The sequence below is a fragment of the Loxodonta africana genome, chromosome 24 (genome assembly GCF_030014295.1).
Source record: "Loxodonta africana isolate mLoxAfr1 chromosome 24, mLoxAfr1.hap2, whole genome shotgun sequence".
Lineage (NCBI taxonomy): Eukaryota > Metazoa > Chordata > Mammalia > Proboscidea > Elephantidae > Loxodonta > Loxodonta africana.
In genome coordinates, this window is record NC_087365.1 from 16,338,482 (window position 1) to 16,364,924 (window position 26,443).

The 26,443-nt window shown below is 39.3% G+C and overlaps 1 protein-coding gene across 1 annotated transcript in view; it reads right to left on the reverse strand.

Moving 5' to 3' along the window:
* The window catches only part of SPTLC3 (serine palmitoyltransferase long chain base subunit 3), a 179,058-nt gene that overhangs the window by 122,476 nt on the left and 30,139 nt on the right, over positions 1-26,443 (reverse strand). Inside the window, 1 exon segment of the mRNA XM_003411470.4 lies at positions 13,743-13,925. Within this exon segment, the coding sequence (XP_003411518.3) occupies positions 13,743-13,925 (183 nt within the window).

The window sequence follows — 26,443 nt, forward strand, 5'->3', positions numbered from 1 at the left end:
ATTTATAGGGCAAACAGAAAAGGAGTTAAAAACATATAGGAGTAATATCTTCAGGGAGACACAACTGAACAATGCAACCCTTAAAAGGATAAACAGTTCAGGAGTACAATGGACACAGATGAAAAGCAAATTAATAAGCTGGAATATTAAGTTAATTTTCCCAGAGCACAGTGAAAAAGGACAAAGAGGAATGAAAGAATGAAGGAAAAGTCAAGAAACATGTACGTCGGATTCAGAATATCCAATATATCTCTAAGACGAGTTGTAAAATTGAGAGAAGGAAGATGAGGAGAGGAAGAGAAAGAAAAGAAGGCAAGAGAAAGAAAAGAAGGCAAAAAAAGAAAAGAAAGAGAAGTAAGACAAGGTAGAGGAGGAAGAAAAGGGAAAGAAGACGGAGAGGAGGTACAGGAAGAGGAGGAAATTTCTAGCAAATGAAGAAGGTTTGAATCCTAACATGTGAAGGACACATTAAGTACTAAGTACAGCAGATGAGAAAAGAATTGTCACACTAACATACATCTGAGTAAATATCAGATCTCCAAGAATAAAGAGAAAAATCTTAAAAGTATTTAGAGAGTGGCAGGGGGCAGTTTATATACAAGGGAAAAAGAATCAGATTGTCACTTTTCATAGGTGACAGTGATGGAAAAGATTGTAAGAGAAAATTATTTTGAACCTAAAATCCTGTACTCAGCTGAGCCAGTAGCCAAATGAGACAATAGAAACACGCCAGTATATGTAAGAAGTCATAAAGTTTAATACCCAAAAGGCTTTTCTATAGTAATTATTTGAGTGTGTACCCCAACAAAGCAAAAAATGAAATAACTAAAGAGGAAACGAGAAAGAATATTGAGTAAAGAAACTGGTGGAATATGGCTTAATCCAAATAATTGTCAATGTGTAGTGTAAAAACAACAACAACAAAAGCCTAAAACTAAATAAACAAATGAAACAGAGGATGAGTGTGTGGGAGAAAGAAAGCAAAACTTACATTAAGTTCTTCTCTTGGTTAGTAGTAGATTCTAGATACTAAATATTGTTGTTAGGCGCCATCGAGTTGAGTTTTGACTCACAGCGACTCCATGTGACAGAGTAGAACTGCCCACAGGGTTTTCTAGGCTGTAATCTTTATGGGAGCAGATCACCAGGTCTTTGTCCTGTGGAGCCGCTGGGTGAGTTTGAACCTCAACCTTTCGATAGCAGCTGAGCACTTGACCATTGCATCACTCAGGCTCCTTAGATGCTAAATAATGGTAGCCGAATTCTAAGTTGAAATGTATGTTCAAAAAAGTAATGTATAATATGTTATTTTTGTGGTTAGTTGCTATTGAATCAATTCCAACTCATGGTGTCCTCATGTGTGATTGCAGAACTGTTTAGTAGAGTTTTCAAGATTGTGAACTTTCAGAAGCAAATCACCAGGTCTGTCTTCTGAGGCACCTCTGGGTGAATTCCAACTGCCAACATTTTGACTAGGAGTGGAATGCTTAACTGTTTGTGCTTCTATAATACATTATACCTGTTGCCTTAGAATCGATTCCAACTCATAGTGACCCTATGGGACAAAGTAGGACTGCCCCATAGGGTTTCCAAGGAGTGGCTGATGGATTCGAACTGCCAACCTTCTGGTTAGTAGTTTAATGTTTAATCACATTTTATGGAGTCAGGAGGGCTCCATAATATATCATATATTATATATATATAGGAAACCCTGGTGGTGTAGTAGTTAAGTGCTACAGCTGCTAACCAAAGGGTTGGCAGCTTGAATCCACCAGGTGCTCCTTGGAAACTCTATGGGACAGTTCTACTCTGTCCTATAGGGTCGCTATGAGTCGGAATCGACAGCACCGGGTTTGGTTTTTTATATATATATTGTATGCATAATTCAAGGTTGAAGTAAATATTGGCTGATTATTATTATTATCTTATTAAAGTATCAAAAACGAAAAAAAAACCAAGCCCACTGCCATTGAGCTGATTCCAACTCATAACAACCCCATAGGTTTCCAAGGCTGTAGATCTCTACAGGAGCAGCCTACCACATCTTTCTTCCACGGAGCTGCTGGTGGTTTTGAACCGCCAATCTTTCGGTTAGCAGTTGGTCACTTTAACCACTGTGCCACCAGGGCTTCTTAAAATATAGAAGCACATTATTTAAAAATATCAGTCTGTATGCTGTTTATAAAAGGCCCACATTTTCTGAAGATAGTGAAGGAAGGCTGTAAATAGATGGCCATTGAAGATACAAAATATTAATATCAGGTAAAATTGAATACAAGGTAAAAATCATGACAAAAAGGAAAAGCCACCAAGAACTATAGGAGCCACAGACTTATATATATCTGACAGTTACACTGAAATACATAAAGAATAATAAAAAAATAAACTAACAAATCCACAATCAGAGTGGAAGGCCTTCATACGTATTTCTCAGAAATTTTGTTTGCATAGACAAAAAATAAATCTAGAGGATCTTAATAACATAGTTAACAAGTTTCTTGCAATAAAAACTATTATCTTTGTACCTAATGGACAATATAGCTTTTTCCCCGACACACATGGAAAATTCTAAGGAATTCAAATGAAATTACCTGAGAAACTGTGAAAACTAAGGCTAGGAGAGAACTCATTAAAATCCTAGTAGCTAATAGTACAGTATGAAAATAAAAAATAGCTTTTTTATATTTCATCAGTGACTAAATTAGAAGATGGAATGGAGGGAAAAACAAAATGATAGCATTCAAGTAGCAGAACCATTAACAAAATTCTACCCAAATAATAATCCTCAGGGGAAATGGGTAAATCTTTTATAAAGAAAATTACAAAACTTTATTATAGGAGAAAAGAAATATTGAAATAGTGGAGAGATATATCATGTTTCTGTATGAGGAGTCTAAATATTGTATAGATGTCACATTTTCCAAAATCAACCTATAGATTGTATTTCCAATCAAAATGCCAACACTTTTTAAAAAACTCAATACTTGACAAGCTAATTCCATGGTATAAACAGAAAGAAAATATTTAAGAATTATCTAAAAATAATTATAAAATTATTTAAAAAATTGACAAATTGATCAATAGTTCCAGTCTGTGGGTAATAAAAGTGAACTATTCAATTAATGACGCTGGGACAATTGGAAATCTCTTTAAAAAATAGTCCACCACCTTAAATAAAAACAAATGACGACAACAAAAACCTGTTTCTGTTGAATTGATTCCAACTCATAGAGACCCTATAGGACAGAGTAGAATGGCCACATAGGGTTTCCAAGGCACAGCTGGTGAATTCGAACTGGCCACCTTTTGGTTAGCAGCTGAGCTCTTAACCATTGTGCCACCAGGCCTCCACCTCACATAATAAAAAAAAAAAAATAGTAATAAATTTCTGGTGGATCTGTGGAGTAAATGTATAAAATTAAAAACCACTAAATTATAAGAGTACTGAAAGAAACTATAGGAAAATTTTTTGTAGCTTTAAGATGAAAAAAAAAATACCTTCCTGAATGTGACTAACTCCCCCTTCAAACAAAACAAAACAATAACAACAAAACTAACAACAAAAACATAAAAGAAATATTTGATACATATTACTCAAAAATTAAAAATTTTTGTATGGCTAACTAAATATAACTTTGGAAATACAAAGTTAAAACCAAGAAATATAATTGGTAAATATTTAAATGCATTTAATAGACAAATTGAGGCTGTAGAAAGAGCTCTAAATAAGTAAGAAAAAAACAGTTTAATAATATGAGCAAAGGCTATGAATAGGCAGTTCACAGAGAAGTATAAAAAAAAAGTATAGATGACTAATAAACAGATGAAAAGAAGCTTAGTCTCACTATTAACCAGGAAAATGCAAATTAAGACAAGAACAAAAAAAATTTTACCCAGCAGATTGGCAAAAATTAAAAATATTTTTATAACATCAGTGTAACTATCGGTGAGGAAGCAAGCACTCTCAGATATTGTTGACTGGAGTCTAGCTACGTGTTTAAGCTTTTTTTGAAAGGCAACTTGGCAGTATCACTCAGAAGTTAAAATGTGGATTCCTTTGACTCTGAAAGACACTTCTAGGAATTATCCTAGAATTAACGCATATACTGTTCACTGAAGAATTACTTGCAATAATAAAAAATTGCAACATAAATTACGATATTTCATATTATGCAGTACCATCATGAAGATATTAAGAGATGAAGTAAACCTACACCAGCATGTAAAGATGCGCAGACATATTTGTTACTATCGTTTTTGTTAGCAGCTGTTGAGTCGGCCCCCACTCGTGGCAACCCCACGCACAAGGGGAGAAAATGCTTCCTGATCCTGTGCCATCCCCACGATCAGTTGTAAATCAGGCAGTTGTGATCCATAAGGTTTTCACTGGCTGATTTTCAGACATAGATTGCCAGCTCTTTCTTCCTAGTCCATCTTACTCTGGAAGTTCTACTGAGACCTTTTCTGCATCATAGCAACACACAGCGCTCAATGACAGGCAGATGGTGCATTGGCCAGGTATTAAACCCGGGTTGCTCACGTGGAAGGTGAAGGATCTACCACTGAACCACTGGTGCCTCATAATTAGGTAAAAAAGGCAAGTCATAGAACAATATGATGATATAATCACTTTTATATTAAGGAAAGGACAGAGTAAGTACAAATGAAAATATATGCAGGAAAGGGCATGCAAAGGGATGGAAGGATACATAATGAGATTGCTTTCATATTTTTTTCCCATAATAATAGGAAAGGGAAAAAAGACATGAGTTCGAGAAATGGCTCTTCATTAAGACTTGTCATGATGCACCCATTTCACAGATTGGTTTTGTACCAGTTGATGACTATTACCATAGCTCCACTTTATCAAAACCAACCAACCTTGCCTATTACCATAGATTCCTTCTTGCTGAGGGAAGCAAAGAGGTCTATTTTGTAGAACTATAAGGTGACATATCATTTTAGTGACATATAAGAAATTATTTATGTGTGTATATATATTCAAGTAAATATTGATCTGATAGAGTACTCACAGGCTTTGATCTGCTTTTGCTGATGGTCCTATTTTGCGAATTTCTAGATCTTTAAATTTTGGGTTGCCTTTACAACCTATGGCACATGCTCTGCTCGATGCAGTTGTGAAACGTCTTTATCCCTTGTGAGGATGGATTTTTGCTTCTTAGAAGCAACCAGAGGTATGTGGAACCAAGCCTCGTGAAGGAAATTGGGGATCACACTGGCCGGTGATTCCTGATGTATTTAATGCTATTGACTTCATGGTGATATTTTGAGTCAAGGAGCGAGGGAGTGAGCCATGTAGCTATCTGAGGGAGGAGCACTCTAGGCAGAAAGAAAATCAAATGAAAATCCCCTGAGGAGGGAGTGTGGGGGGATACTTGAGGAAGAACAAGGAGGTCTTAGTATTTGAAGCAAAGTGAAAGAATGGAGGAGTAGAGAGATGAATTTTGAGATATAAGGGGTGGAGTTTGCATTTTTCTTGGCCAACTCTAAGCCCTTACTCTGAGTGAAATAGGAAGGCATTAAAGGGTTTTGGCCAAAGGTGTGATGTGACCCAACTTAAGTTTTCAAAGGATCACGTTGGTTGTTGGTTGAGAAAAGACTGTAGGGGTCGAGGGTAGAAGCAGTTGCATCCAAACATGAGAAGATGGTGGCTTGGACAAAGCTGATTGCAGCAAGGTTGGTAAGAACTAATGTGATTACGAATATATTATGAACATAGAAGGGACGGAATTTTGCTGACATATGTGACTTGGGGTGGGAGAGAAGGGAGTCAAGGGTGACACTGAGGTTTTTGGCACAAGTACCTGGAATGGTGGAGTTCTGATTTACTGATGGGGGAAATTGTGAGAGGAACGTGTTTGGAGGGAAACACAAGTGCTCAATTTTGGATGTGCAAGGCTGAGATGCCTATTAGGCATGCAATGCAGAGGCCAAAGGTCATGTTGAGAGCTTGCTGAAGAATGCGACCTAGTGCACAGGTGGAAAGCTTTGTCTTGATAGAATAGATATTTCCTCCACAGTAACAGGGAGGAAGGCCATGTATGTGTGCACAGGTACAAGAGGCGGGAGTGTATGGAAATTCTGATTTTTTCCTTTTTCCCAGTGCAAGCCACCCAGAGGTTTTGGTTTGAAGGAGAAGGGGATAGCATGAAATAGTCACCTAGAAGAGTCAGTGACTAAATGTGTTGTTGTTAGTTGCCGTGGAATCAGACCCTGACTCAGGGTGATCCCACGCACAAAGGAATGAAATGTTGCCCAGTTCTGTGCCATCCCCACACTCAGTTGCAGAATGGGCTGTTGTGATCCATGCGCATGAGATGCTGTCTGGGAATGGAACCTAAGTATCCGGTATGGAAGGTGAGAATTCTACCACTGAACCATCACTGCCCCCAGCTAAGTGTAGACTAAAAGCAATAGGGTAACGTAGTATAATTGGCAGGCAGCACTAGGGACACCTGGAGGCTAGTGATCCTGAATGTAAAGAGAGTGCAATCTACATGGTGATGGGTTTTTCCCTAGCTGTGCTCAGCCTCTTGGAGGTAGGCACTGAGTTGGTGGAGATGGACATGGTGATGTTGGTGGAAAGTTGGTTGCCAGTATGCGTGGAGTATTATCTGGAGACTACACCAAGGGAGAGACAGATACAAGGGAGTTCAGGGTGTATCCAGGGAATGATTGTAATGAAAGACCAAGAAATTTAAACTACACAGGAGGGAGGAAAAGAGAACATGGGGAAATGTGAAAGAATGAAATAAGGTTAAAATCAAGGAATTATAAGCTGCAGGGAAGGGTGGGATAAAAAGGGTTGTTGGAGGCAGAACTGGAGCGAGTAAGCTGGTACTGAAAAGGCCTGGAGTAGGCCAGGTGAGGCCAATGTGCTGTCAAAGTTGAGATGCACTCATCTAGTATTACCATCCCTCGAGTTGCTAGTTAATCTGTAATAGTTAACTTCCAAGAGCCATCCCAATAAGGCATAGGTGAACTTGGATCACTTTATGTGGCACTGACAGTAGGACAGCTGACCACATGGGAGGGCTGGGCACCTCAAGGCTTCAAGCGATGGTACAGCTGCTCTCTGAACTCCACATTGAGAACCTCTGGACCAACAGCGCTTCTCAGATTTCCATGTGCATCCACATCACTTGAGAGATGTGGCAAAACAAAGATTCTGCTTCAGTAGTTTGGGGCTAGGACTGAGATTTTATCTTTCTAACCAGCTCCTAGGTGTTAATGGTGAGAAGGCTCAATGTGTGGTGTCAGGACAAGCAGCTTTGACACCACCAGGGAGCTTGTTAGAAATGCATATTTTTGTCTTCACCTCAAAGCTATTGAAGAAGAACCTGCATTTTAACATGATCCCCAGACAATTTGTGTGCACAGAAAAATTTGAGAAGCACCGATCTAAAACATTGGTTTGTAACCTTGACTGCACGTGAGAATCACTTGGAGGACTTTTATAAACCCCCTCTGCATCCCAAACTGATTAAATCAGAATATTTGTGTGTGAAGCCCAGAGATTCCAATGGGCAGCCAAAGTTGAGAAGCACTGGTCTAGCGTTATCATCCCCCAAACTGTTGGCTAATCTAAGTTCCTCCCGGTGCCCCAATAAACCTTTGGATTTGGACCCACCCAGGCTTAAACAGGAATTGCTTGTTTCCTTTGGATACAACTATATCTCACACCCAGCCACCTTAATGAACCCAATCCATCAAATCACTCAGGAGGAAATTCTTCCGGGCTAATCTTGCTGTTGCATCAGAATGTAAAATATGTATGCAAAAGGGCAAGTTTTAATTCATGCGAACATTCAGATGTTTGTCTTAAAATTTTCTATAGCTATAACTTGCTGAATTCTCTTTATTTCACGTGGGAGTAAAAATCTCTGGGGATAGGCCAGGAATGTCTGGGATTTACTTGAGGGCACTGGAGACTATCCAGATGTAATGTGAACACAAGATTGCAACGGACATGGTTTATAACAGGCTAGTGTCCCGTCAGCTGGGTCTCGTGGAACCCACTTAGTACTGGGAACATAGGGACTTCAGAAATGTAGAACTGTGCAATGGCTGTGCTTGAAGTTTTTGAGTCTCTGATGAGTCTTGACATTAATTTGGTTGTATTTGCTGATATGTCCTAGAGTTTGCAGAATTGGAGCATTGCATCATTGATAATCTAACCAGAAGCAAGAAATTGCAGTTCAATTCTACAGTTGCCTTTGATTAAAAAAGAAAGAAAGAAAAAAACGAAATGATACTGGTCACCCAAAGATGGAGAGTTAGAATTTAAGCAAAACATTTAAACCTTTTATCTGCCTGTATTGTCTTTTTGTTGCTGTTGTCTATCCAAGGTACCAAGTACAGTGGGCCTGTGAGTTTTTTTGTGCTCTCTTGGGGGGAGGTTGTGATTTTCTATTCTTTTCACTTAGTTGATACTCAAGTAGTAGAGATAAAGGGGGTCATCAGAGACTTCATGCTTTAGAGTCAATTGCAGGATATTTGGGCCAGAAATAAAAAAAAAAAAGAAAAGAATGGAAAAATTCACAACCTCCCTCCAAGAGAGCGCTGAAAAAACTGACTTTGTGACAAGGCTTTAGTTTGAATGGATGGTTAGGTATGCAAAAAGTCATCAGGATGAGAGAAAAAATTGGAAATTGGATTAATAAATCCTTACATTTGATTAAGTAAACAAAGTTCAAAGACAGAGTAAAATCAGAAATAGGAGCACCCAGTTATGATTTAAAAAAAAATTGATTTGTTCTACCACCACTTAAGTGTCTGCAATTTCTTCTCTGGGGTCATTTTACCCATAGTTGGTTTGTCTTGTGGGACAACTATTCTGCACTCCCACTGACCAGATTTTAGAATAGGATAATGCTCATTTCTGCTAAAAGAAATGTGGGAAAAGTAGCATGTTCCATGTTTCAAACAAGAGAGTTCAAGATACGGCTTAGAAGGCCTATTAACCTAAAGCTTGGACACTGTCAGCACTGGAATGGTGGTAGTATTAAAAGAATAAAGGGTCAGCCTGAAGACAGGGTTGCTAGTGACCAACTCCATTACAAATAAATAAATAAATAAATAAATAAATAAGGCAGTCCCCAGGTTATGAACAAGGTCTGTCCCTAAGTGTGTCTTTAAGTACGTAAGTCGGAACAGGTGCGTGTGGTTCTTATTTAGTCTTACTTTAGTGCAAGAAAGGCTTAAAGCCTTTTCACTGATTTAAAAGTTGCATGTGCAATAAGTGAAGGTTATTGTGATGAAGACTTTGCTGTGAGTAAGCGTTGGCCGAACTGTATCAAAGTGAGGGCAAATTTACATAATATTAAAGGGCAAAGACAAGTTGGCCTAAGTCAGACATTTGCAACCCAGGGACTGTGTGGATGTATATATATGTAGTGATAGCAATCAATTGTAACTTGTAGCTCTGACAGGCTCTCAATCTCTACAAAGGCACAAAACAATAAATAGCAACAAATATTAAAAAGTGTGTGATATAAATGGTATACCTACAGAGGTGAGTCAATTGACCAATGCTCTCTAACTCACAGAAATAAAGAGAATGCAAGCCATTTTGCTTGTAAAGAAATGTAAGACACTGATTTATTTTGTGCAATGACTTCTTCCTGTGGGGTAGTTCAAATACAAGTTCTTGTAGCAATAGTGATAGATGTTCAAGTAGAGGCTGTGATGCACTGCCCACATCCCACCATTCAATACTGAAGCACTCATCCTCCCAGATGCTGGGGGCATGGGATCTGACAGTTCTCCAAGGATTGCCTGAGGCTGAAAGGAGCTGCCTGACTGAAGATCAAGCCCCTCCCTGGTAGCAACCAGCACCAATGTAAGAGTCCAAAGGCCCTACCCCTTCCCTCAATTTGGAATGATTCTGAAGGACCACCCCTCCCCTAGAGCTCCCAATAGGATGAGCTGAGACCTTCGCTGTGATTGCATCACAATTTACCTCCCCTGATCCCACCTTGCCTTATTTACGTCCTCACAGATGTTGAGGTGAGAGCACTTCCCAACGCCCTTCTCACCTGTAAGCCTCCATCACAGAGTAAGCTTCCTGGGTAATCAACTTAAGGCGGGTATATTTTGTTTGTTTTTTCCTGCTTGAAATCTAAGAAGCCCTTTAGAAAAACAAAACTAAACTAGACTAAATAAGTAAAATAAAAGAAAAACTGACACCCTGGGTTGATCCAGCAAAAATACTGAAACTCAGGTTAGAAAATAGATTATAGATCTGAAGCCTAAATTGGCCGATTTAGGTCCACAGATGCCACACCTGAGAAAGTTACGTTTAATTCGCCCCTTTGTCCCGGTAAACACTCTGGAATGTGCTGATTTATAGGGCACCTGTTTTTCACAGCTGTTGAGCAGGGAGATTGGTGATAAAAACCTCTAGAAGTGTCATGTTGGTGTAGGGGAGAGGCCATGGGTACAGGAAGTTATACAACTCCTCGTGAGAATGGCCGAGATTGCTTTCACCTCTCAATTTTCCAGCTCATCATCAGTTCTACTAGCATCTGGGAATGCAGGTGGGGTTGCCTCCTGATCTATTTAACTGTTTCTATACCTGTTACCATTCAAGAACTTTTAAATCCTCAAAACTGTGTCTGTGGCCATCTTTTTGCCAGTTTAGGACCATTCCATTGTGATGGGTATGGTATTGCCATATACCTGTCTGACCAAACTAGAAATATGGGATTACCCTTGTTTCTTCTCTTTATCTCATCTTTTATACACTCAGCTGCCAAGACTTGTTTTTGTCTCCTACATGTCTCTACAATCAGCTCTTTTCTTTTTTCCATCTGCCTTTTCCAGTTGAAGCATGAATCATTTCTTTGCTAAACTATCAAAGTAGTATTGTCCCTTTGCTTCTAGTCTTGAATTGGAATTCTATCTCTAATACCTATTACATTCTCTGAAGTTCTTAGTTCTCTTCTCACTTTCTCTTTTTTCCCTATGGGCCCTTCCTGGGAGATCTTGTTTACTTCTGCAGCTTTGATTAATGCTGACTTGTTAAGATGCCACAATATCTGTCTGAGGCTTTTCTCTGGAGGTCCAGATCTCTAATATCTAGCTGCCAATACTTCAAACCTAATTTTCCAAAAATGAATTCACCAAGTCATAAACCAGGGTGTGGTTTTTGATCTGTCCTCTCCGTAATTTCCCCTGTTGAATCCACCATCCAATCTCCCTATCTCCACCTCTTATTGATCTCTTGGCATTATCTCTCATCACCACCCCTATTATCACTATTCTGGTCCCAGCCCCACTCACTAAGTTGTTTTTTTTTTTTTTTAAATCTGGAATTTCTGCATCAGCTTCTTAACTGGTTTTTTTGGTCTCCATGCTATCCTCCTGTGATCCATTTCTCATAAGGCAGTGAGCACGCTCTTTCTAATCTGCATTCGTCTGCCTGAAATCCTTCAATGTTTTCTCATTGGTTTTGTAATAAACATTCATGGCTTATAAAAACCCATTATAGTCTGGCCCCTGCGTGCTTCTCAGACAGTGCTTCTCCCCACATGTTCCCACTCTCACTGACAACACTCCAGTCACTGGAATTGCTTAGTTCCTTGAATGCACAATGCTTTCTCTTACCTCTGGGCCATCTCATACCATGTTCCTTCTCCCTGAAGACCACTTCTATCCACATCTTGCCTCACTCATTATTTTGCTACTTACCATCCAGCCTTTTGATCTTAGTTTAACTTGGTCTTCCTCCCAGAAGTCTTCACTTAACACCCAAGTTCAGGTTAGATGTTTCTCTTCTTTGCTCCCGTGACATCCTCTACTTACCACTACTTAGAATCTCCACTTACTCCTACTCTACCTATTTCCACATTCTAGGGCAACTACTTATTTCCTGGTTAGCTCCTAGAGGGCAGGGACCATGCCTGCCTTGTTTACTTTCATATCCTCAGATAGTAGTGCAGAGCCTGGCATAAATACATGCCCCAAAAGAATCTGATTTGCTTATTTAACCAATAAATACCTTGGCATAACCAGTACCCTCTTCTGCAAATGTCCTCCCTTTGCACCCGTGTTCACTTGGCAAATTCCTGTTCACAATTCAAGTCCCAACATAATGCCCTACTGATTCCCTAGGTAAGTCACAGTGTTCCCACATTACCCCCTCCCCATCATCACCTTTCATTGCCTTATTTTCTTGTGAGTCTCTTTGCAAACTAGACTTCAAAGTATTTGAAGGCAGGACCTATCTTTTCTTCTATGCGTATTTTGTACCTATTACCTAGTGTGTAGAGCATGTGCTCAAATACTTGCTAAAGGTAAGGGGATTATAATAATAACACTGGGCCTGATTTGCTTCTAAAGGTGAAACATTTGACTTAAGGAAATTACAAAAGATTGTTCCATAGCTTTTATCCATGGATGCGTCACTGTCATAAGTGTTTGTCTTATCACAGGTACCGGTCACTAGGTTTCAGGATTTTAAGTTCTCTTGTTACATTGATGTTCATGCCTCACCTATGTTCTTTGCCTTGATGTGTTCAAGGTTCAATTGCATGGAATACTCCATGCCCACACTGATACTATTCCAAAGCAATTTTTAGAAAAAAGAAATGCATGGCATCATAAATCCTTTGAAGCGATTTAGAGAACATATTAACAAAATGCAGGGCCTTTGCAGATCTCTGAATGTTTTCCATGTTGTCTGTCATGTTAGCTCTGTGTGAAAAGAGGATGATGCAGAGTTTTATAAGTATTGAAAGTATCTAGATCAATGATTCTACTCTGGGGATGATTCCGTGCCTTATGAGATACTTGGCAGTGTCTACAGGCATTCCCAGCCAATGCACCTCAAGCATAGTCACCACCCATCTGAGAGTGGAGGCTTGCATGTTGGTACAGTGCCGAGTGAGCTTCAGTGGAGATTCCAGACTAAGACAGACTAGGAAACAATGCCCGGCGTTCTACTTCTGAAAATCGGCTGATGAAAACTCACAGATCGCAATGGTTTAATCTGTATCTGATCTGCAACTGATCACGGAGATAGCACAGGACCCGGCAGTGTTTAGTTCTGTTGTGCGTGGGCTTGCCGTAAGTCAGGGGCCACAACTTGACAATGGACCTTTCTGGTTGTCACAAGTGTGTGGGGGCTGCTATTGGCATCTAGTGGGTAAGGCCAGGGAAGTTGTCAAATATGGTACAATGCACAGAGTAGCCCTCCACATCGAAGAGTTATCTGGTCCAAAATGTCAGTGTCGTAGTTGGGAAACCATGAGCTAGATGAACTAAAAATCTCACATTTCACTCAGACACACTTATTGATTCTGGGATTGACTGTAAATAATACTCAGCTTAAGAACCAGGAAATCAGGGTACGGTCCCCCCACCCCCCGGCACCCCTCCATGCCCTTGTTCTTATATTTCAATTTCTTCATCTTTAAAATGGTATTTCAATATCTATCTCATAGGGTATTATAAAAGTTAGATAGGTTAATATATGGCAGAACCTTTATTTCAGTATAGAGCAAATAGTTGCCCAATAAACGTTTGGGAAAAACAAGAAACAAACAAGTTCACGAATGGACAGGGAACGGGGGCTTAAGGAGAGGAGATAAAAGAGATGTACCCTGAGTAGTTCCTGAGCACCTCACTCCTTCTAGGAGCTGTACACACATCTCCACTTCTGAGAACACTTTACAGAAGAATTGACATTGACAAAGATCCAGGGCGGTGCACATACGTACTTTTTGTTCTTTTCGCTCTGCAGCTGCTTTGCATTTTTCTATTCCCCAGTTTCTCAAAAAGTCTCTGAAATAGCCAAACAGGGTTCCAAGTGCGTATCCCATGTAAGTGAAAACCATAACGTGAAGAGGTGCTTCCTCAAAGGATTCAACAATTGGCTTATAGAAATGTGGCTTTCCATTTTGCTGAAAACACAAAACAGAATCAAAGGTTAGCACGCTCCCATTATAAACATACTATGACACTTAATGTTTTGTACTAGTGACATTAATTTATTTTTCCTTGAGCATATTTAGAATTGTAAAAGCTGCTTGGAGAAAATTAGAAATGGATAATTGAAGATGATAATCAGAAATGTGAATTCTATTTTACAACCCCTAATGTAATAATTGATTCAGGTAAAATTCTCAACAGATGCTAAAACTATTAGGTGAAAAGTTAACGAGGAGCAATAACATGCCCTAATCACAAAGCTGGGGTCCCTCCCATAGCCAGGTGATCAAATTATATCACAAACGTTGGTAGGAACCAGCCACTCTGTATTCTTTCCATGATGTAATATTTAATACACAGTATCATCTATGAAACATTTTTGTCAAAAATGTTTAACCTGAATTTACGTAAGCTCTTATATCTAACTTCCAGTTTACAATAAATATAAAGAGGCCCTGGTAGCATGGTGGTTAAAGCACTCAGCTGCTAACCAAAGGGTCGGCAGTTTGAACACACCAGATGCACCATGGAAAAAGATGTGGCAGTCTGCTTCCAGAAAGATTTACAGCCCTGGAAACCCTATAGGGTCGCTATGAGTCAGAACTGTATGACAGCGGGTTTGGATTTTTGGGGTTTTATCTTTTTTTATCTGGGATAGAGGAACATGTTAAATGACTTCCTGAAGAAACAATCAGATAATTCAGAAGGTGAGATTTTCTCTATTACAATTGGCCTAATATTTTAAAAAAACCAACCCTCATAAGAAAAGAAGATTGGTAGTGGGGGGCGGGGGTGGGTCTTAAGAGACACAACAATCAAATAGAAACCTTGATTAGGTCTTGGCTTTCTTTGTTTTTACACACAGGCAAAAAAGACGTATTTTAGACAACTGTGAAAATTCAAATGTGAACTGTGTATGATCTAGAGTTAAGGAATTTTTGTTAATTTTATTAGGCGTGATAGTAGAATTACTGTTAATGGAGGAGAATGTTGTAGTCTTTGGAGACACACGCTGAAGCATTAAGGGATGAAGTGTTATGACAGCTGCAACTCATGAAGAGTTAAATATAGAGACGAAACAAATTTGGAGAAATTCTAACAACTATTGACTATATATCATTTGAGTCGGAATCGACTCGATGGCAGCGGGTTGGTTTTATTGACTATATATGGAGTATACGTATAAAAAAAAAAAACATTAAATTAAATTTAGGGATTTCTTTACACAGCCGTAGATAACTGGCATAAATATGTTTCAAATTCTAATATGTGTCTAAGGAATACAAGAACATAAATATTGTGCTTTTGTTCTTTTCAGTTCTTTGAGTAATTTGCTGTTTTCAAGTTACTTTTGTTAAACCATGGGATGTCCAGTATGATGGATCACTTTTACATGGCCTTTCTCACCACAGTCTTGCAATTCCTATCCAAGTGATTAAGTGTGACTGTGAAAATAAGGTAATTGTGGCCCACCAAAGGGAAACCCTGGTGACATAGTAGTTAAGTGCCACAGCTGCTCACCAAAAGGTCGGCAGTTCAAATCCACCAGGCGCTCCTTGGCAACTCTATGGGGCAATTCTACTCTGTCGTATAGGGTAGCTGTGAGTCGAAATCAACTCTGTGGCAAAGGGTAAGGGGATTGGATAGCTTGCTAATAATACAAATAAAGTTCATGGTACTAGTGTGAATGTGGGACCATGCAAATAAGGTCTATGGAACCCTAAGGAAGGGATCGGTCAGTTTTGCCATTCTGCTAGGCTTAAAATGAGCTACCCCAAAGCCAGAAAGGGGAGGATCTCACCACTGCCAAGGAAGAAGAACCATGAGTAGAACACATCCTTTGGACCTGGGATCCTTTTGCTGAGACCCTTTTAAAGTAGGGAGATAGAGTTTAACCCTGAAGACGGCAAGATAGTGAGAAGGAGCATCAGAGAAATGGCAGCAGAAAAGGCAGCAGAACCAGGAGACTGGCAGGAGACCAGAAAGAGATGGTCTGTCGGGCTACACAGCCCATGGAGCAAGGAATCTGAGCACCTTCAAGCAGGAGGTTTGCTGGTGTAGTTCCTCAGAGAAGATTTGAGACTTAAAAGAATAAGAAGGATTCGGGGCAGGGGGGCGGGGGGGTGGGGTGTAGCCTCAAACCAAGGCCAAGAGACCAAAGTGAGCTAGAGTTTGGGAGAAGGACAGTAGGTCCTTCTAGAGCATTTACCCATAGCTAATGTATGTATGGACATTACGTTGAGGCCACATTCAGTTGGACTTTGCATGCAGACCTTGTCATTCAGATTCTATCCAGAAGGCAATGAGTTACTATGAAAGTTTTTCAGTGAGTAAGTTGACAGTATGGAAGAGATGTTCTATGAAGTTTAATCTGAGCAGGTGGTTCAGAGGAGAGCTAGAGGCTAAAAAGCTGTTTAGGTGGAGCCCATGAATTAAGGGCCTGGCTGAGCAAGGCAACAGAAGGAATAGAAAGCAAAGCATGTGGGCATGGCATTTCAATTAGCATGGCCTTCTGTCTTTAATAGCAACCCTCATAGCTACCATTGGTTGAGATATAATGTTGTGAAAGTTACTGTTATGAAGAGATTTATATCCATCAAACCAAGTCATCCTCCCAACAGCCTCATGGGGTGGGTTCCCTTAGTTTCATGTGTATTTTGCAGATTAAAAAAGCTGAAGCTTAGAGAAGTTGAATAACCTGCCCAGTAACACATAGCCAGTAAGTAGCAGAGTCAGGATTTGAACCTCTGTCTGACTCCAAGCAATGTTGGTACTTTTAAAAATGATGCTAGGTTACCTCAGCTCCCTAATCACACTGCTCCTTTCCAACAAAAGACAGACCCTGGTAGGCTCCTGACTTCTTGATCTCCCTCCTATGTTCTTACACCAGGTGTGGTCTGACGGACAATTGATATTGCTAATCCAGTACCAAGACTTTGCTCCCCTCTTTTTTTGGCTCTGTTCTGTACCTCACCTTTGGACTACAACTGTCTCCAGTATTCTAGGTGACCTCCTGACCCAGTTAAATCCACCTCTTGGTTCCTTTCACATCATGGATGTATATAATAGGCTTCCTCACTGGATTTTCCCAGACTCTGGCAAAAGGGACAGAAATATTCATGAAAGATTTGATGAAACTTTGTGACTTGATAGGTATGAGGCCAAGGAAGAGGAAAATGAAAAATATCTGCAAGGAGCATTATCATATTGTTGCTAAAAACAAACAAATAAAAAAACTGGAATTAGAAGGAGACCAACTTCTTGGGAAAAGATGATGATGAATCTGTCTGGGACATATTAAGTTAGAGGTGGTGGCTGCACACAGAAGTGGGATTGCTCACCAGGAAGTTAGAGATACACGAAAAGGCAGAGACCCTGGCTGAATTAGAAAATCTGAGGGTCAACATCTGTGAGGCACAGTTCGAGCCATACTTGGAGGTGAATGTAATAAAGGACAAATCCTAAAGCGAGAAGAGCAGTGAGCATAAGGCAGAATTCTGGGACACACTGCATTTAAGAGCATTGCAGAGAAAGAAGGGTGGATACAGGGGACCCGATCTGGGTGACTGCAGAACCTTGGTTTAGCCCAAAATCAGCCCTGTTCACAAACTAACCCTTTTAGCTGACTTCAAGAATGGCTGTTATGTGGGTGCATTTACAGAGATAAATTTCCAGGACATTCAAGGTCAATGCATGAGGCTCAGCACAAGGCTTCCCCTTCTTCCTGTTCCTGGCCCTGTGTCAATTTCTGAGCTCCACATGGGGCCAAATGAAGCACAACATTCTCCCTGAATTCCACAGGCAGTGTCTGCTTGAATCGGCTATGAGGCAAGCCTGTGCTGTACACAATGGATTGTCTGCATAGATGCAAACCAAACCCTCAGTTGCACAGACTGGGCCTGTGTAACTACATTTTGCCCCCATGACTTGTTCTAGAAGAAAGTTATAATGAAAAGGAGAAACTTCTAACAATGCCCATAGGCCCAAATCAATTTTTACTTTACTCTTTTTCAGATAGCTTTATTTTTTATGTTACTTTATTTTGTTTTACATGGGAGAAAGAAAACAAGATGCCTTTGTGGAGAACGAATATATCTGGAAATGCACAGATCTTTCTTAATAGATGGAAAGTTACTTATGTACTATATTCCTTTATTTAAATTTGAAGTCAGCCACCCCTGTTGGGACAGATTTCTCAATCTGGGATTGGTTAGTTGTTCTGAAATATGAAATTATGTTCTGATCAAAGTAAACGAAGCATAGAATCTTGCTTAATAAGTTTGTTGGCCAAGGCAGACACAGCACTGCAATCTGCAATACACTTTGGACTAGTCTACCTTTTCTTTTATAGCCTTGAAAATAAACAGATTATAAGCCACATTGCCCAGAATGCATTTGGGACACTGTGACATCTGGGTTTTTTTTTTTTTTTTCGTTTCCTTCTTGCCTTCTTGTTACATAAAATAAACAGGACGTTGTATCGCGCTGAGTAGACTTATCTTTATAGACAGTTTCTCTTCCATTCAATTCAACAGATTGTTTACTAGTTGCCTATTTTGTACTGTCTTAGACTAACATTAGAGGGGATTCAAAATCAGTATAGCAGTTCCTCCCAGAATCAGTTGTATAATGGTGTGTGGACATGTTTTATGTCTGTAGGGTATAAATGGCCATAACATAAAACAAATTTTTAATCTCATAAGGGTGGCACAAATGGAAGGACCACATTACACTGGGTAATGAAGAGTGGCTTCTTGACGGAGGTGGCATTTGAGCCCAGCCTTGACCAAAGGTAAAGCATAATGGTGGAGAGGAGTTGTAAAGAAGTCAGACTACCTGGGTTCTAATCTTGGAATTTTCATTTGCTGACTATGTGACCTTGAGAAAACCACTTAATTTCTCTAGGCCTCAAATACATCAAGTTTAAAATAGGGCTAATAAAGACATTTACCTCCTAAGGTTGTTTTGAAAATTAAAGGAGATACTTTACGCAAAGTACCTGGCACAGAGTGAGTACTCAACGAATGTTATGATTTTTGTTAAATCTTCTAAATAGAATTGTTAGATGAAACTGTTGATATGGATAATGCTACCTTTAGAGAAATGTTTGGGAGAAAAGAGAAAGAAAATATACAGAGCTTTGGCCAATACCTACATGCAGGATGAAGAGGAAGAATGAGGGTTCACTAAGAACACAACACGTGGTGAGATGGGAAGAAGAAGGTTCAAGGTGGCTGAGGTTGAAATGCTGAAACTGAGGAAGACCATTGGATGAGGGTACTCTCACAGGAGAACTTGAGCAAGTAGTTTTATCCATCTGTTATCCCTGCAGCTTTAGATTGCAAGGATTTGAGGAAAAAGGTGAGTGAGTATAGGCAGTGGGGCAGCAAGTAGTGACTACTGATTAAAGAAGTGTGGAGTGAAGAATGAGAGAAAAGGGAGTGGCTTTAGATACTAATAAAGAGGAGAAATGCTTCTTTTGTGATAAGGAAAGTTTAGCATATTTCAGAGCTGAGGAAGAGACTCAAGAGATTAAGAAAAATTGGAGATAAAGGTAAGAGATGGTTTAATTCCTAAAGCAAGGCCCCTGAGGAGGATGGAATGAGTACGCACCACTGTCCTAACCAAAATGGCACAGACTAGCATTTGCCCCCAAGCATTTTGAAAAACTTGTGCTGCAGATCTTTGTCCTACTCTGGGCTCTTCCCTGGTAGTATAGTGGTTAAGAGCTACTGTAAGGATATGCTAAAAAATGACGAGCAGTTCTGAAACCAAGTCATTCTAAAGATTAACCACTCATTTGCAACCAAACATTTGTTTTCAGACTGAGGCAGGTCATGTAACATGGTATGCTCCATTACAATGCTAGGCTGATCCCTGGAAAGAAAAGCCAAGATGAGAATGAGAAGGAAGAGGACGCTTTCAGGCCTTGGTCAATCTACAAGGGTGGGAAGTTTGGGGAAAAGATGGGATCTGGGATGATGAAATGCTAAAGGAAACTTAGAGTACTGAAGATAAGGAGATGACTGTATTCTTTTCAGAGGTGGAATGTGTATAGAGTTTTCTAAATTATAATTGAAAGTGAGTATGAATACACAGGCACAAATGATTAGGCATCTCTGAAAATCTACAGCTAACATCATACCTAATGGTGAAAGATTTAATGCATTGCCCTTAAGATCAGGAACGAGACAAATGTGTCTGCTGTTGCCACTTCTATTTAATATTGTACTGGAAGTTGTAGCTAGGGCATTTAAGCAAAAAAAAAAAAAAAAAAGATCTCACATTGGATAGGAATAAACTTAAACTTATCTCTACTTGTAGATAACATGATCTTGTATATTGAAAATCCTAAAGAATTTGCCCACAACTTCACTTTTTTTTTTTTATTAGTGCTAATAGATCAGCAAGTTTGCAGGGTACAAAATCATTATAGAAAAATAAGTTGTATTTCTATACATTAGCAATGAATGATCCAAAAATGAAATTAATAAATAAGAAAATAATTCCATTTATAGTAGCATAAAAAAAGAATAAAATACTTAGGAAGAAACTTACCAAAAAGTGTAAGACTTTTAAAATGAATACTACAAAAACATTGTTAAGAGAAATTTAAAAAAGACCTAAATAAATGGGAAGACATACCATGCTAATGGATTGGAAGACTTAATATTGTTAAGATGGCATTATTCTCCAAATTGATCTACAGATTCAACACAATCTCTATCAAACCCCAGCTGTCTACTTTTTTGTTTTGTTTTTGTATAAATGAACAAGCTGATCCTAAAATTCATGTGGAAATGCAAAAGACCCAGAATAGCTAAAATAATCTTGTAAAAGAAGAACAAAGTTGGAGAACTCACAGTTGATCATTTCAAAATTTTCTACAAAGCTACGGTAGTAAAGACAGTGTGGTATTGGCATAGTGGAAAACATAAATCAGTGAAATACAATTGACAGTTCTGAGATAAACCCTCATATTTACGGTCAACTGAGTTTTGACAAGGGTGCTAAGACAATTTAGTGTCTTTTCGATAAACGATGCTGGGACAACTGAATGTCCACATACAAAATAATGAAGTTGTATCCCTTCCTCACACCATACAAAAAATTAACACAAAATGGATTAAATAACTAAACGTAAAAGTTGAAATTGTAAAATTCTAAGAAGAAAGCGAACAAAGTAAATGTTCGTGATCTAGGGAAGGCAAAGCCTTCTTAGACAGGACACCAAAAGCAGAGGCAACAGAAGAAAACATAGATAAGTTGAATTTCATCAAAATTAAAAACTTTTGAGCTTCAAAGGATACCATCAAGAAGGTGGAAAGACAATTCACATAATTGGAGAAATTTATTTGCAAATAATATTTCTGCTACAGGTCTAGTATCCAGAATACATAAAGAAGACTTACAATTCAATAGTAAAATGACAAACCAATTAAAAAATGGGCAAAGAAAGAATCTCAGTAGATATTTCTCCAAAGAAGACATACAAATGGCCAATAAGCACATGAAAAGATGCTCAATATCATCGAGCATTAGGAAAATGCAAATCAAAACCACAATGAGATATCACTTCACACTCACTAGTATGACTCTAATAATAAAAAAAAAAACCCAGAAAAAAAAAACCACAGATAATAACAAATATTGTCAAGGATGTGAAGAAATTAAAACTCTCACTCATTGCAGTTCCTCACAGTTACCATACAATGCAGCAATTTCTCTTCTATACCCAAGAGGAATTGAAATATATGTCCATATAAAAATGCGCACAAGATTTCATAGTAGCATTACTCATACTAGCTAAAAATTGGAAACAGTTCAGATACACATCCACTGATGAATGGATAAATAAAATGTGGTATATCCACAAGGAAATATTATCTGGCAGTAAAAAAGGATGAAATACCGATACATGTTATAACATGGATGAACCTTGAAAACCTTATGCTAAGTGAAAAGTCTGGTTGTATGATTTCAGTTTATAAAACACTTAGAATAGGCAAATCTAAGAGACAGATAGATTTGTGGTTGCCTCTGCTGAGGCATGAGGGTTTGGAGGAAATGGTAATGACAGGTAATGTGGCTTCTTTGGAGTGATGGAAATGTTCTAAAATTGATTGTGATAATGGTTGCACAACTCTATGAATATACTAAAAACACTGAATTGGACACTTAAAATTGGTGAATTGTATGGTATTTATCTGACAAATACCTTAAGCATTAGTGAGATTTGTGTGGCTTGTTGCAGTAACTAGTATTATTTACTCCAATTAATCCATCTATCTATACACCGTCTATCTATACAATTAAAAGATATGCTTTCAAGATTAAAGACCTCCTAAGATTCATTTCATTCCTGATGACCCTGAGTGCTGGGATGGACTTTCAGATAGTAGATGTTTATAGTTCATGTTTATGTAGGAATTTTTTGTCTTCAGAACCCCCAAATGCCCTGTGGTCCAGTTGCTATTTCTACAAAAGAAATGGAAGAGAGGGCCACGGCTTTGGGCTTCACGAGCTTAAACACTGAGATTTGAGTGCAAGTTTATCTTTATAGGACCATAAACTACCTTTTCAAACAGACTGTCTAGTAAGGTTTTCCATGTGGTGTGGACACACACTGTTGGTTACCTACCTCAGGGCCATATCCTGCATTCTTTATTTGTTGCTGGGAAGAGCTTTGATATTCACCTGAAAGTGACCCTTCCCTAGCCTTAGGGGTAAGTCATGATTAGAGCCCAAGCTTTCCATAGTGGTGTGACTTAGACAGGGCATGTGGTCCAGTGCTGGTTAATGGGAACTGAGGGAAAGTCCATTGGATGGCTCCTGAGAAAGGCTTTACTCAAGAATAAAAAGGAATGGAAAAAAAAAAAGAAATGCCACTGTTCTTTCCCAGACATTATTATGTCTGCTTGGGACCTAGGAAATTGTAGCAGCCATCTCGTGGCAATGAGAGGAGTGTATCTGGAGAGGCAGAACAGATACCAGAATGGAGAGATGAAAAGCACTATGGTCCTTGATATTGTTGGGTCATTGAATTAACAAACCAGTGGGCCACCCCAACAGCAGACTTCTTATTACATGAGATTTTAAAAAAAACAACTCATTTTTAATCTTCTTATATTTGAGCCTTTCATTACTTGCTGCTGAAAGGATCTCATCAGTCCATTTCTATCCCCAGCCAAGGAAGTGACAGGAATTGTAGACTAGATGAGAGATGGGTGGAGGGTTAGGGCAGGACTGATGGTCATCTAACATATACTGATATATCCATTTCAGTTGGATTGGTAAGTGCCCTGTTCTGATTGGTTGGTATACATTACAGACAGGTAAAAACCAAAATCCATTGCCGTCGAGTCAATTCTGACTCATAGCGACCCTACAGAACAGAGCAGAACTGCCCCACAGAGTTTCCAAGGAGTGCCTGGCGGATTCGAACTGCCGACCCTTTGATTAGCAGCCATAGCACTTAGCGACTACCCCACCAGGGTTTCCCATGACAGACTGATAGCATGATTATTATCACCATCCCTAATGGTAGGTAAAATTCAAAGCAGCCCTTTCACCGGTATAATACCCTACTTTTAGACTAAAACATTTGAGTTCCTGGATGATTCCCAAACTGCTGTTTTTTCTCTTCTAAAATGTTTTAAAATGTCAATTGGATATGGATAAAGTCATACAAAGATCATGAAACTGGAATGATACTAAAATCAGGAGGTTACAGAATTCTACCTTGTTTGGAAGGGTGTTTAATGCCTTAAGGTTGGCTGGGAATGTTTACAACAGCCTTGTGCCTTGTGTTTTATGGATAGAGATGTTTAGAAATCCCCTATGAACCCATATGTCTCAGCCTAGCTCATCTTCTGCTTAAATGTGTCACCTGATTCTACATGTATACAGTCATGTTTTATAAATCTACTTGGATAGAAGCAACTTCCTGGTAATTTTGCTTCTGATTTTTCAGACACCTGATGTAATTAATTATTAGCCGGTTTATTGGCATGGCCTGGAATAAAGAGATATTCCATATGGTACAATCCAAGTGGAAACCTCCTATCTAGAAGGCCCAGCAAGAGAGCTAGAGTACAAGAAATTGAGTTGCTTAGCTACCGCAAGCTGTTCAACTCAAGTCGTAAGATGACTTGCGTTAAAATTTATTTTCTCCAACAGTATCAAAACTCCAGCATCAAGTCTTTCTAAAAGGTATTGTGGTAGTTGCTGTTTTCTTCTCATTTCACCACAAAACCAACTGAGGTCCTGTGTTACCAGATCCTCTACCAGGAGATAGGATGTTCCCACGGAGAGACTGCAGGCTAAAAATTGGTACCAAAAGGAGATGTTCAGGGTACTGTGGGAAGTGAGAGGAGGCTGCATCTAAACCTGGCTGGAAGAGGCAGGCAAGGCTTCATGAATGACGGGTCAATTGAGCAAAGGCTTGAAGGATGAGGGATGGAAGGATGAGGGCAGTAGCAATGAATGGAGAGAAAGATCACTGAGATCAAGGGAGATACTCATTCTCTTTTTCCTAGACCACTGCAATCGCCTCCTAACTGGTCTCTTTACTTCATGCTGGTTTCTTAAATCTGCAGTTGCTAGAGAACTCTAGCTCTAATGTAGCATTTAACCATTATTTATAACAGCATTTCCAAAATGTTTCCTAAAGAAGGCCCTCACCAAAAAGGATTCTATGGAAACATTTTAAAAAGGCTATGTACCTCGTCTGTCTCCTTTTGAGGATTCACGATGTCCAATAGCTAGAATGTAACAGTTAGGAGGAGATATCTCTCTTGTTCATCATTATATTCCAGTGCCAGCTCAGGGCCTCACACATGGTAGGTGTGGGATAAATATTTGTCTGTGGAATCAGACTATTAAAGGCTATGAAAAATATCGAATTGAAAAACCATTTAATGTTGGGAAACCCAACACATATATCAAATGTGTTTTTCCCAAGAAAATTTTCATAGCAAAATGCTCTCTGGGAAGTGTTGGTTTTCAGCGTAAAACTAAGTTTCTTAGGATAGAAGACCATGACCTCCCTGATGTTCTCTGGCTTCCTGCCTACCGTTTGTTGCTTAAACGACATCAGACTACTTCCACTTCACACCCTCCTTTTTATCCCCTCCAAACCTTTTCTCTTGCTACTATTTTCCTGTAATTTCTTTGGTTTCTACTCCTTTTCCTAACTGTCCTTCCCTGTTACCTCCCCATCCCCATCCCCACCCCAAACACCTTTATTCTTTGCCTGCCTAATGTTGTTATTAGCTGCCATCAAGTCGACTCTGACTCAAGGTGACCTTAGGTACAACAGAACAAAATCTTGCCAAGTTGTGTGTCGTCCTCACAGTTCAAGCATGTTTGAGTCCGTCACTATGGCTCTTGTGCCAATTCATCTCACCAAGGGTCCCCTTCACCCTCGTTAGCCCTCTACTTCACCAAACATGACATCCTCCTTCAGTGATTGATCCTTTCTGATGATGTATCCAAAGAAAGCATATCAGACAATGTTCTGTTGTGATCCATAAAGTTTTTATGGCTAATTGTTGATAGTAGATCACCAGGCCTTTCTTCCTAGTCTGTCTTAGTCTGAAAGGTCTGCTGAAACCTGTCCACCATGGGTGACCCTGCTTGTATTTGAAATACCAGCAGCAGCATAGCTTCCAGCATCATAGCAATACACAAGCCACTACATTAAAGCTCCTCTTTCTTTCCTTTCCTTGCTGCCATCTAGATGTTGATGGCCCAATTGATTTTGGAAGCCACACGTTAAAGACTCAAGAGTCTTTGTTAGCCTAAGTCCCTGAATAACTGTGTGGAACAGAATCTCCCCCACTTCCCTCTCCAACTCCTCACCACTACTAATTATACTTAATATGAGTGAGAAATAATCTTCTACTGGGTTATGCCATTGAGGTTTGGTAGATTATCTATTATGCCAACTAAAACAAAAAAAACAAACTTTTGCCATCAATCAATTTTTGACTCATGCAACCCCATGTGTTACAGAGTAGAACTGCTTCGTGGGGTTTTCTTGGCTGTAATCTCTATAGAAGCAGATTGCCAGGCCTTTCTTTCATGGCACCACTGGGTGGGTTTGAACTGCCAACCTTTGGCAGTTAGTAGTTGAGAGCAAAACATTTGTGCCACCTAGGGACATATTATACCACCTAGTATTACCTTAACGAATACATACATACATTATTAAAATTATTTCATTTCTAACCCTTGCTTGGAAATGTTTGGAAGATGCCTGAGAATCAAGTAACCTCTGTGTCAAGAACTGCCTGGGCTAACCAAAAATTCAAATTTAAATTTCAGGAGAAGTTTAAGCCAGAAAATAAACCCAAACAAAGATTCAATCATAATCATGGAGCATGTCTTTGTGATAGGTGGTGCATGACGTGATAAAGTACATTCCAAGGCTTAGGCTTCGGTGACCCCAGAAGTCAAAGACAGAGGCAGGTTATGAACACAGAACTTT